General features: G+C 38.4%; 1 protein-coding gene across 4 annotated transcripts in view; it reads left to right on the top strand.

Annotated features, from left to right (window-relative positions):
- The window catches only part of PTCH1 (patched 1), a 76,137-nt gene that overhangs the window by 35,222 nt on the left and 28,833 nt on the right, over positions 1-12,082 (top strand). For 3 of the 4 annotated variants that reach the window (XM_080373208.1, XM_080373206.1, XM_080373209.1), the window contains exons 6-12: positions 793-991; positions 1,625-1,746; positions 2,904-3,051; positions 3,825-3,956; positions 4,259-4,414; positions 5,040-5,138; positions 6,487-6,612. In XM_080373208.1, coding sequence (XP_080229334.1) covers positions 793-991; positions 1,625-1,746; positions 2,904-3,051; positions 3,825-3,956; positions 4,259-4,414; positions 5,040-5,138; positions 6,487-6,612 — 982 coding nt within the window. The remainder of the gene's footprint in view (positions 1-792; positions 992-1,624; positions 1,747-2,903; positions 3,052-3,824; positions 3,957-4,258; positions 4,415-5,039; positions 5,139-6,486; positions 6,613-12,082) is intronic. The other variant, XM_080373207.1, reaches the window with a different exon arrangement.

Below are 12,082 nucleotides of genomic sequence, written 5' to 3'. Positions count from 1 at the left end.
AAGCAATTTGCAATGGCCATCTCCTAACCTTTAGTGTACAGTTTTAGATGGGGAAATAAGGGGGTTTGTGTTTTCTGGTTGGGAGATTTGGAATAATGGCTTAAGCCTGGTTAAGCAGATACAGTGTGGTTTGAACCACAGAATAAGGCAGCCAAAAGCCTTTCTAGTCTGTCAACATCACAAATTTAGAAGGGGGGGTGGGAGATGTGACAGTGATACTGGTGACAGCCATGGTAGCTGTAAAGCTTGATGGTTGATAGTCAAGCTGCCAGGGCATTTGAAGGAGCCCAGTATTGTTATAGATAAACAAAGATCAGTTATATTGATTGATTACATTTGCAAGATGATTATTAGACTAGCAAGAAGTAATCTGATACTATGAGAAAAGCTTTCTTTCCTCAGCCCCCTCTCTTCTTTCCCTCTCCCCTCCCCCTCTAATTCTTTGAAGCAGCAGTTGGCTGCTTTTTTGTTATTTAGGTGCTTGATGATTTGTTTTGCTTTGCTTGTAAATGGAAGTATTTTTAACTTGTGAATATTCCATTTTATACAATAACTTTGTAAGAACTGAGTATTTTTGATAAAATCACAACTGGGCTGCAAGAAAAGTACATAAACGAATCTAATTAAAACATGCCTTACATTCTATGAAACAACCTTACCAGAAAAGGTTTTAACTTGTAACAGAGTTAATAACTCAATTATTTGTGCAAGTATGAATTTGATAACTATGTTTGTTTCAGTGCTTCTTTTGTCTTTTGTGCGTGTGTTATTTTCTCCTGGTTTCTCTTGCAGAGGAAAGCCTCCTTTGCAGTGGATCAACTTTGACCCCTTAGAATTCCTGGAAGAGTTAAAGAAAATAAACTACCAAGTGGAGAGCTGGGAAGAAATGCTGAATAAAGCAGAGGTTGGTCATGGTTATATGGATCGACCTTGCCTGAATCCTGCTGATCCTGATTGCCCAATCACAGCTCCCAATAAAAATTCCACCAAAGTAAGTTTGCTTGTCCTTGTGCATATCTTTTCAAAGGGAGGCCAAGGTGGCGGGGGGGAGGTCACAGAGGGGTGAGGAAGGTACCATTTTCTACCAAGCAATATATAGTTTGTATTCTTGAATAATGTCATTTTTCTGTTCCTGTTATATGCTGTTAGCCCACAGTCATGAACTTTCCCTCATTCTGTGATGCAGTGCTTAATCCTGCGTATTTATGGTTAGAGTGCAGTTGTCAGCTACTGGCTGGGTATGGCAATGCGGTGATGTGGCATTTCAGCAAACCTGATGTGTCAGACATAGCCACTGCTGGAATACAGCTGCTGCTCTATACTTACGCAGCAAAGCTTTCCTTCATGCAGAGCCAGTTTTGTTGGGTTTTGTGAAGAATTTGAAGGCATGGGCCCCAATTTTACGTGTCCCTTTATCAATTACATCAGGCTTTGGAGAAATTGCCATCTGGCCAACAAGTATCTGGCTGATTTATTCAACTTGATTTGTTGAACACGTTTCTCTTTGTAGACCTCCTAGATTGTCTTTATTATCCATTATTGCAGTATGCTGGGCGTTGACTTAGGGTATGAGTTTGTCTAAGGTTATGAAACTGATTAATTCCTTCTTTATAACTTCTTCTAGCCTCTTGATGTGGCCTTCTTTTTGAGTGGTGGATGCTATGGACTGTCAAGAAAATACATGCATTGGCAGGAGGAGTTAATTATTGGTGGTACAGTCAAGAACAGTTCTGGTAAACTTGTCAGGTAAACAAATGTTTAAAGAAAATTTTAAAGTTTTTCATTGTTAGAATTTGGGTTTTGGGGCATAGTGGGAGGATCATGCAAAATTACTGCCTTTCATGTGTCTTAATGAGTCCCGGTTTAGGAGGACATGCCTCAAGACAACACAATTTAAAGGAGTGATTATATAGTTTAAATCTAAGGAGGTGTCATCGCTTCTTGCTTCTGATCTCAGAATGATAGTGTACATTGTTCAGAAAGAAAGCTTTTTCCTGGCAACTTTGTTGTTTAGAATGTGTGTGTAAAGTATTGAAAAGCACTGAACACCTTTGATCATGTTTCGAAATATGATCAAAGGAAAAAGGGGAAAAAATAACTTGGATAATGTGCACACTCATTTGACTTCTCTCAGAATTCCAAAATCTCCACTGAACTTTTTGTTCAGGCTCAATGTAGACAAAAGTCTATTTTTATGTCCCTGTATCTTGAATACTGTTTTGAGTGATAAAACAAACACCTTGGTTTCAGGCTTTTAATATGAATTTTGACCTTTTCTGCATTCACACTTAACACTAATAAGTCTTTCAACAAGCAGCCAAAGCATATATTTTTAGTGAAAGATAACATAGTTCCTTAAGCTTCTAAAATTGTTGGATACAGTTGCATACTGTGGAAACTCAGGATGGATAGTTATTGCCAATGTGCACTCCTCACAGCTTGTCAGGCATCAGGACTTTAATCTGGCATTTCTTTCCGAGAGGTGAAAAAGACCAATGTCTTCAAATAACAAATTGCCAACAGCATTTGCAAGATCTTGTAGAAATAACCATTTCTATGGCATCCTCACAGCAACCTGTCTATCAATCATGATCTTTATAACTGATTTGTAGGTTACATTCTTTGCTCCTGAAGCTGATCCTATTGAAAATAATGGCAAAACTCTCATTAGCTTCAGTGAAACCAGATTTAGCCTCAGTACTGCATAGATCAGTACAGCTGCACTAAATACACGGTGGAGTAATTGTACTCTGTTAAATTTTAATACAAACATGTGCCCTATAAAATAAAGAACCCATGCAAGCTCTTCTTAGGGTCTCATTTGGACTTGATGCCGTGAAGATAATTTCTTGAAAATACTCATTTTATGCCTCTTCCTCCTCTCTCTTCTTTCCATACCACAGTGCCCAGGCTTTGCAGACCATGTTTCAGTTAATGACTCCTAAGCAAATGTATGAGCACTTCAAGGGGTATGAATATGTTTCACATATCAACTGGAATGAGGATAAGGCGGCAGCAATTCTAGAAGCCTGGCAGAGGATGTATGTTGAGGTAAAACTGAAAATAATGTGGATACCATACTATAAAGTCCTGTTAAGATCCACTGCTTTCTGTCACAGCTTTTTATAATATTTTTTCAAGGAAGATGCTTAAACCAGAGCTGAATCATTGCCTCCCAGTTTTTAAGCTGATTTCCTCCCACTCCAATTAAGAAACTGCTTGCTTAGTCAGATACAAGAAGCCATGAAGGCTTTGCTCCTTGCTCTCTGGGACTGAGAACGAACCAAAGACCTAGCTGGAATTTAAAAGCTTTTGGTTAGTGTGGTTATTCTAAAGGTGTTTGGAAAGCATTAGAAGCCATGGGCTGCTCTCCCAGTGGCAGCCAGGATGGGGAGGCTATGTGACTGTGCCTGGTCTCCATGTCCCAAGCACTGACTGCTGCTGCACTGCTTCTGACCTCTGGGAATGGTCAAGCAGAGGGAAAGAGGAACGCTCCAAAGAGATCCCTGGCCTTGGGTTAGAGGCAGAATACATGCTGCAGCATAGCCATGATGAAGTTATGAGAAGAGGTTTCAAGTTAGATGTTTAGAATGGCCTGGGAATGCAGTAGCTGTTCCTGAAGGATGCATATTCTTGTCTGATAATCAGTAGCTTGCAAGAAATAATTACAAAACACATTTGTGTAGTGTCAGCATCATCTCTGTGTAGGGTGTGGGCTTTTGCAGGAACATGAACACAAAAGTAGTTGATTTCAGATATGTGCTGTAGAAGATAGTAATGTTTTTTTTCTTTAGTCACACCAAGTTTTATTTTTCTTTTCATAGGTTGTTCATCAAAGTGTTGCACAAAACTCTACTCAGAAAGTGCTCTCCTTTACTACAACCACTCTGGATGACATCCTGAAGTCATTTTCTGATGTCAGTGTTATCAGAGTAGCAAGTGGCTACTTGTTAATGGTAATAAAATGAATCTATTTCATTTTCTCTGGTAGTAGAGCAGGGCTTAAGTATCTGCTTTGTTACCAGTCAGTAGTCCAGAACATTTTAGGCATACTTAAAATAAAAACTACATTTTGTAGACTTTTGCTTCAGACTTGTCACCTGTTCCTCAGTGTAACATCTGTGATGTGTCTATTCTATTTAAAAATATTTGTAAGGATGTGTATTTTGGGTGGGGAGAGAGAGCTGTTAAAGAAGAATCCATTCTAATATTTTGCTTTTTTCCCCTCCAACTCCTTCCCCTCCCCCCCTTGCTTCAGCTTGCCTACGCCTGTTTAACAATGCTGCGGTGGGACTGTGCCAAGTCTCAGGGTGCCGTGGGGCTGGCAGGAGTCTTGTTGGTTGCACTCTCAGTGGCTGCAGGATTGGGCCTGTGCTCATTGATTGGAATTTCCTTTAATGCTGCCACAACTCAGGTATTTAGGAGGCACAAGTCTGCTATTAAATTACAAGTACTCTGTTGGTAAATGAACACAACTGAAACTTAAGGGGGAAAAAGCTGCAGAAGTATTTTGGCTCTAGATTTTTACTTGTGCCTTTCTCCTATTTCATAGCTATATGCTGTAAGAAATTAAGTGATCATGCTACCAATTGATATTAAAAAAGGCAGGTGTTGTGTAGTTTGTATAGTTCCTACATTCTGCGTTACTTGATTTTTATGTGTCCCAATATGAGTGAAAGTATCTAGTTATACATAAGAAGCTGCAAGTTTTATCTTTACATCTGAGTATATCAGGATGTTCAAATTCTGAAAATATTTTGAATATAACTTGAATTATTATCAGATATTCTTTGTCAACCCAAAACTTGAATTACTTTTGATGAGATTTTGTACCTGTAAATGGTACACTGCAAGCTTCTCAGCAGTATTCCAGAATAAAAGTTAACAGCTGTATTGCATCCTTTTGATTTTCATTTTACCCTTGGATTTGTGTACAGTGTAATGTAAAAGTTGCTTTAATTAGCCATTTAATGGCTAGCTGCATGGAAGATCATTAAAAAAAACTTACTGGTTTTTGTTTGTTTTGTTTCTCCCCCAAGGTTTTGCCTTTTCTTGCTCTTGGAGTTGGTGTAGATGATGTTTTCCTTCTGGCACATGCATTTAGCGAAACAGGGCAGAATAAGAGAATTCCATTTGAGGTAATGACAAAATGGGGATTTTGGGAAGATTTCTTAAAAAAAAAAAAAAAAAAAAAAAGCTCCATATAGGAAAAGATAACTGTATCCAGAATTAATTAATAATGATTTTAAAACCCCACTTTTTTCCTCAGTAGGCTTTCCTAGGGTCTGGAAATTTGTATTTCTGTCAAAATTGGAAACAATGGGCAATACATGTGATCCTAGAATGTTTTGGAATGTTCACAGTCTGTTAGGCTTTTTTTTTAATAGTTTCTTAGATTTATTTTGTCTTGAAATTTTGATTTATAGCTATCATATAAAGGCTAATTTACATAATCTAAATTCTGCCCAAAACTTCTGCGAAAGTTGATCTACATTTAGGTACAAACTGCAATATAAGTCTGACAATTAAATGATAGAATTATTTTAATGGAAGAAACCAAAAATGTTAGGGTGAAAAGAAAGAGAAGGAGGACAGCTTAGAAAGGAAACATTTATTTTTATCTCTATCAACTGTTACCTTCACTTATTTGCTATGGCCTTAAATTTATTTCGTATATTTTTCTCTGATTTTCTTTTCTGATGTTTATAATTGACCATGACATTTCAAAGCGTACATAACATATTAATGTTATGAAATCTAAGGTGTCGTCACTTTTATGATCCTTTCCTTTTATTGACCTTTTTACCCTCAGTCCAAAGTTTCATATCCGAAGTACAAACTGTTTAAAAGCAATGTATATTTGCCCATTCTATTTTGTACAGGCAATGTCTTCCATGTGCTCTTTCCAGCTGGTCTGGCATGCAGCCACCACAACCTCACTCTACTATAACCTCCATATGCTTCAAAATAGCTTGTTGGGTTGGGAAAGGGTCATGTGTTTATCATGTTTTTTCTCTGCACTTCTTGTGTGTGGTCCCTGGGGTTTAGGTTGGTTTTTGTTTTCTTACATACGTCTTCAAGATGTGTAGCTATGTTATGCCCCTGCGCTGTTAATACATGCTTTTTTTGTCTGAAAAATGAGAACACCAAGTGACTGCACTGGTAGAAAATACATCGTGCTTAATTACAGATGTATTTGATACGATGTCAGTACCGATTTAGTTTTGTGTTCTGAAGGTAGAATCAGCTTTGATAATGTTTTCAGCCCTCAAAAAACTTGAGCACTTCATGTGTCATCTGCTTTTCTCCTGAACAGTTTACTTAGTATATTGCTTATTCTCACGTACTCTCAAATGCACACTTGTATTCAGAGTTTCATTGTAATAATTTTTCACTGTTACCGTGTTGTATCTGTAGGATGACTCCTTTGTTTGCAGGACATCACTTTATTTGCTTGACTTCTAAGATGAGTCACTTGTTTTGCAGGACAGAACAGGTGAATGTTTGAAGCGAACAGGGGCAAGTGTAGCCCTTACATCTATCAGCAATGTTACTGCTTTCTTTATGGCTGCCTTAATCCCTATTCCTGCTTTACGAGCATTTTCACTCCAAGTAAGTTTACACGCTGTTTTGTTAGCTCTTTCGCATGGTCCTATCATGGAAGGCCAGTGATGATACCAGTTAGTGGTAGTGTTAAAGTCTGTGTTTAATGCTGCTGCAGTTCACTGAACTGGTATGTGGCTGCTGTTTACCATAGATCTGGGTAATAACAACTGCTGTCTGTCCTGGATTCTGCTCCTCCCATTTCTCATGGAAATGAGTCTCTTGCATCCTGTTAGCAGGTGAAAGAATACGCCGTCCCATCACAGCTGCGTTGAGTGCAAAAAACCAAGATGTATGCAACTAAGAAGAAACAAGTCTCCAGAAAGATACGCATTCTTAAGTTGAGAGGAGTAGACAGTACCATAGTGTGTACTGTAACATTACTCAGTAGGAATTTAATTCTTTCATTTGTATTTGTCTCATTTGCTGCCCTTAAAAACTATAAAAAAAGTGCAGTGACAGCAGTAAATACGCATTTTCCATACTAACTATTACTGCAGTGGTTTGTACTGCTTTACTCCCAATGTCATTTTAGCAAACTTGGAGAAGACTTCCAAGAATTCCAACTGCTTTGAAAGAAAATGTGAATTTTATGTGCTGAACCCTGTGTCATTGGCTCTCCTTTTCTCTCTTTGTCTTCTTATATTTGTTTGTGATAATAACACCAATACACCTTCAGGAATATGAAATATTAAGAATGCTGGAGAAAACTTTCTTCTAAAAGCAGGAGCTCTTTGGAGAAAGCTTTGGGAGCTTCTCTCCTGACACAAGCAATTTATGACACTGTCTGACCTTGGTGCAGAGCAGGCAAACTGTACTTTTTCAGTAGTCATTTTTTTCCTGCTGTAGGCTGGTTCTCCAATCATTTTTCATTCTCCTTGAGCCCTTGGCTATCCAGAGGAAGCAAGGGCTGTGCTTTTTCTTAATACATGTGGCAGTTACTGGTGTTTTCAGAGATTTGAGTATGCCTGCATTAAGCTGTAAAATGGTAAACTGTTTGCAATTGCAGTTACGTTACCAATAAGCATTAATAATTTCTTTACTATTGCCTTCTTATTAGGCAATTTGGTAGTGAATAATAGAGAAAGTAAAAGCTTCATTGGCTTTCTGCATTGTTCAGCAAATGTCTGTGGCAACTAAAACTAGATCCTTAGTCCTGAATGATTAGCAGTATTTAGCAATGCTGATTTGCCAAAAACTAGATGTCTCTTCTGATAAGTGATGTGACAGTGAATTGTTTTATTTTATGGCAAAGACCTGTGTCGATATGTGTGTGAAGGAGTGTAACATTTCTTCTGTTGGAAGTTATTCATGTATCCTAAATCTGTGGCCCAATTTCAGACATTCAACATGTACCTTAAACAGCTAACAGGATACTGGAGATCTTCACTAGGAATCAGAGAAGGCTTCTTTTGTCGGGTTTTGTCATACCTGTCTTTACAGAAGTTGCCCTCAGACTAAATGAATCTCATAAGAAGTACTCACCAGAGGTGGGCCATTTTGTCATAATCTCATGGCTAAGCTGTTGAGGGGGAGCCACCAAAATTAATTCTTTCTTATCTGATCAGATTTTGCTCCTCCTTTCTCTGTTCTCACTCTTCACATCAGACCATGACAGGGTGCCTTTGGAACATATGTGGAGACATATAACAGCTAGAATTGTTACTGTAATCAGAGTAGAAGTTAACTATACCTTTCCTAAAGACTCTTCTTTTTGCCTGCTGCCATACTGTAGACTGAGTCACTGAAAGTTCAGAAAACGAAATCTGCATAGCAAAATGACAAACAAAAAGTTTCTAGTGAGATTTCAACATACTCCTGTATGAACATGTTAATATTATTCAGAATAATTCATCATGATCAAAGTCCTTTTTAAGGCAGTGATTAATATGGAATCTATGTGTAGGAACATTTTAGTGTCCAGAAATTAATGTTTGAATTGCTCAATCTTTTCTCACATGCCTCTGTAATTTGTCTTTGCTTGCATGTAGTAACGCCTTATATGTATATAAGAGATGGAAAGGCATGCAAAAAAAGGGCAGCTGGAGACCTGTAATGAAGATTTATTGATGCTAAAGCAATATATATAACTGATATGTATATAAGTTAGGAACCACTAAAATAACATGCTTTGTTCTTAGAAAGGAACATCTATTACTTGCTTTGCCTGGCTTCACCAGGTAAAATAAAAATCAGGTGATACATCAATCACAGCATTCAGAATCAGATAACCATGGCAGATTTTGGTGGGTGGTCTGTATTTATATATGGCTTGCTTTATTTACAGTCGTCTTCTTCCTTCTCCCTCTTACTCAGGCTTGTTTATACAAGAAGTCCTTGCTGTCTTTGATAGCTTCCTAGCAAGAGTTTGTAAGCAATGAAATACTGCATTTACTTTTCACAGATGCTGCCTTCTTTTCTTCTAGATAGTGAATTTTTAACAGATGGGCTTAAAAAAAGGATTGCTCTTGACCTTGTTTTGCTCTTCATTCACTTTTCTTAAGACATTGCAAGATAATTGTCAAAGTTTCCATAACTTTTGAGGCCCAGTATCTGTAAAATAACCCAGCTGCTGCAGGAGAATAAATGGTTTCCTGCATCTGCCAGCCCAACTTTTAGTTAGAAACTCACATTTTGCATATCAATGCTTTCTTCTTCCTTGGCCTCTGTTCTGTTCTGCCAGCTAAAGCAGTTCATTGATACCTCTTGAGTTGTTCATTTACTTTATGGAACTCAAACACTGCGAGTCTGATGCTGTCTTGGGAGTTCTTAGGATTAGCTCTGATGCATTTCAAAAAATGGAAATAAATCCTTTTGAAGGTGAGATTTTTAAAATTAAATCCATTAAGCAGATAGAAATTGGTTTAGCTTTTTTATCATCTTTTTTTTTTTTTCATTTTTTGATCTTGTTAGCCCCTGGGTATTTAAGCAGTTTTAGGGCTTTGAGATGCTGAACATGTCCCACATACTCAGTCACAAGAATCACCTGTTAGAGTGCTCAGGACTTTGAAGAAGTGGGTCCTGAGTTTTCAGATATGTTTCATTTCTTAAAATTGTGGAGGAGGAGAACATTATCAGAGAACTCCACTGAAAGTTTTTGAAGTTTGCAGTAGCAAGGCAAGGCAGACTAACTACTGCTGGGCTGAATTCTTCCCTCAGACAGACTGTTCAGAGACTGTTACGGAATAGTTCTGCCCGGGAAAGAGGAAAATTCACCTAATTTTTGCATACACCAGAAACTCTCCCCCCTAACAGCAGAGGGCTGCTGTAGATTCACTAATGAGCAGGGGTGGAACTTTTCCCCATAACTTAGCAGTAACTTTTTTCCCTTACTGTAAGCATGATGGTTTTTTTCCTAAATGTAAAAGTGCACTACCAGGTGGTGGTGGTGGGTTTGTGGAGGGAAAGAACGTAAGTTCTTAGGCTCATTCAGGTATCTTACTATGCTGAAGTGGTTTGTCCCCCTCCTTTTACCCATGTCATTTACCTTTCCCTGCTCCTGACATACAAATTTAACAAGCAAAATTAAAGCCAAAGGGAAAGGGGGTGTGTGGGGTGTGTGTGCAAAGAGGGATCAGGGTCTAGACGCTGGCAGGAGGGAGCTGCAGATAGAGAGCAGTAGGGTGGAAGTTTCCTTGACAGACCTCCTCCTCTGTTCATCAACTCTGGCTATACAGCACACTCATTCTCCTTGGGTGGGCTGCCGGGAATGGCACATAGCAGCACATACCTTCAGCAGGGCCCCAGCTTGCCAGCCTGGCTCATGTCTCCTGTGCTGCCTCCAGCACAGACTGCCATTCTTCTGTCTCCGTTAACAGTTGCAGCAGCAGTAATATTTTTAGGCTGTGCATTACGGAAAGATGCAAAAAGTGGAGCATCTTTCTCAGGAAAGTGACCAACATTTTTTTCTGATTAATGGAAGTTTTTTTACTACTCTCTGATCTCATTTCATTGAATGCCTTCATTTTATACCACTAAGTAGCCCCCATTTTATCCTTTCTAGGACTAACCTTGTCTTTGTTGATTTCTTAAGGAAAAGGTCTAGGGCCCTTTCAGCTTGACCATTTGTCTTTAAAGGGGTGAGAGAAGGTGCCCTGTCCCCCAAAATCCTAAGCGTGCTCTCAGCTTGGGTGCTGCTGACAGGTTGCCTGTACTCTGGAAGCACTGCTACCACAGCTTTTTCTTTGTGTTTTTCTAATCAAAGTAATTGTTACAGACTGTGTGTACTGCTATGATCACATTCTCATACATTCCCATTCCCAGCCACCACATGTCTATGTGGTATTGGGAGGGGAGGTGGTGACTGACGCATCAGGTCAGAGATTGAGTCACTCCACAACAGCTCTTCCTTTCCTCCTCTTATCAAGTCACTGGGTTTTTTTTGATGGGACAACAAATTATAATTGATACAAGAACAGTATTTTCTGTATTTAACTGTGAAAACTGAGAACTATTACATCCTTGAAATTCTGGGGAGGTAGGTGAAGGAAGGACAGTGTACAGTATATAGGAAGCGTGGTGTTAAGCTCTAGGGATCTATGTAAGTACAAATCAGGAGAGAGAGCATTGTTTAAAAATATTTTAGTTGCAGGGTTGGTACATCAACATCAGAATGGCACAATGAAAAAATGTAGTAGTTCTAAAAAGGGATGCCATGTTAACAGGCAGATTTACTCTGTGTCGTTGGATTAGTTTCGATGCTTCCTAATAAATCACATATGACTATAACTTTAATGGTGTCTCTACCATACACTTGAAGTATTAGTTTTCAGGTGTAGTGGCATTTGAGATTCAAGGATGTTGGGGTCTACAGAAGGAACTGATAAGGCATGAAGTATTTGCAGTTTATGGAGCAGGAACAGAGGACTTGTTAGATTTGCAGTGATGTTAGGAGGAGTAAGAATTACTGACTTAGGCCTTAACTGTTTTTTCCAAAACTCAATAAATTTTAACTGATTCTTGATAGAAGATCTTGGTTAGACACAGCTAATTATTTATGTTATATGGGTGATTCAACCTTCTCTGGTTTAGCAGCAATAAAGAAAGCAGTTGTATGAACTAGGTCCAACAAACACCTTGCTTGCAACAGCAGCCATTTGTTTTCCTGACAGATTCAATTAATTTTGGAGAGGATCAAAAGGTAATCACTTAATTTTAAAGTCTTTACCTTTCTGTGTGGGTATTTATAAATCATGAAATAGTCATTGGCTCTTTTCTCTCAAAGGTGGCTAAATACTAATTTGGCTTTAAGTACTAGGTAAGTTCTGTTTTAGTAGTTAGATCTACAGACAAGCAGCAGGATGAAAATCTTGATTCAGGCAGGCTGAAGACAACAAAAGAGAAACGCCAATAAACCACTTTTGTATACTTACGATTGAAGTTACTAGGAGATAGCTACATAACTGGTTAATTCTGTAATTTTCAGAAAAGAAAAAACAGTATCTAGTCTTTTTATTATACTTTGACAGTTTCAAAACCC

The sequence above is a fragment of the Falco punctatus genome (genome assembly GCF_963210335.1).
Source record: "Falco punctatus genome assembly, chromosome: Z".
NCBI lineage: Eukaryota > Metazoa > Chordata > Aves > Falconiformes > Falconidae > Falco > Falco punctatus.
This window is presented reverse-complemented; position numbering and strand designations above follow the sequence as displayed.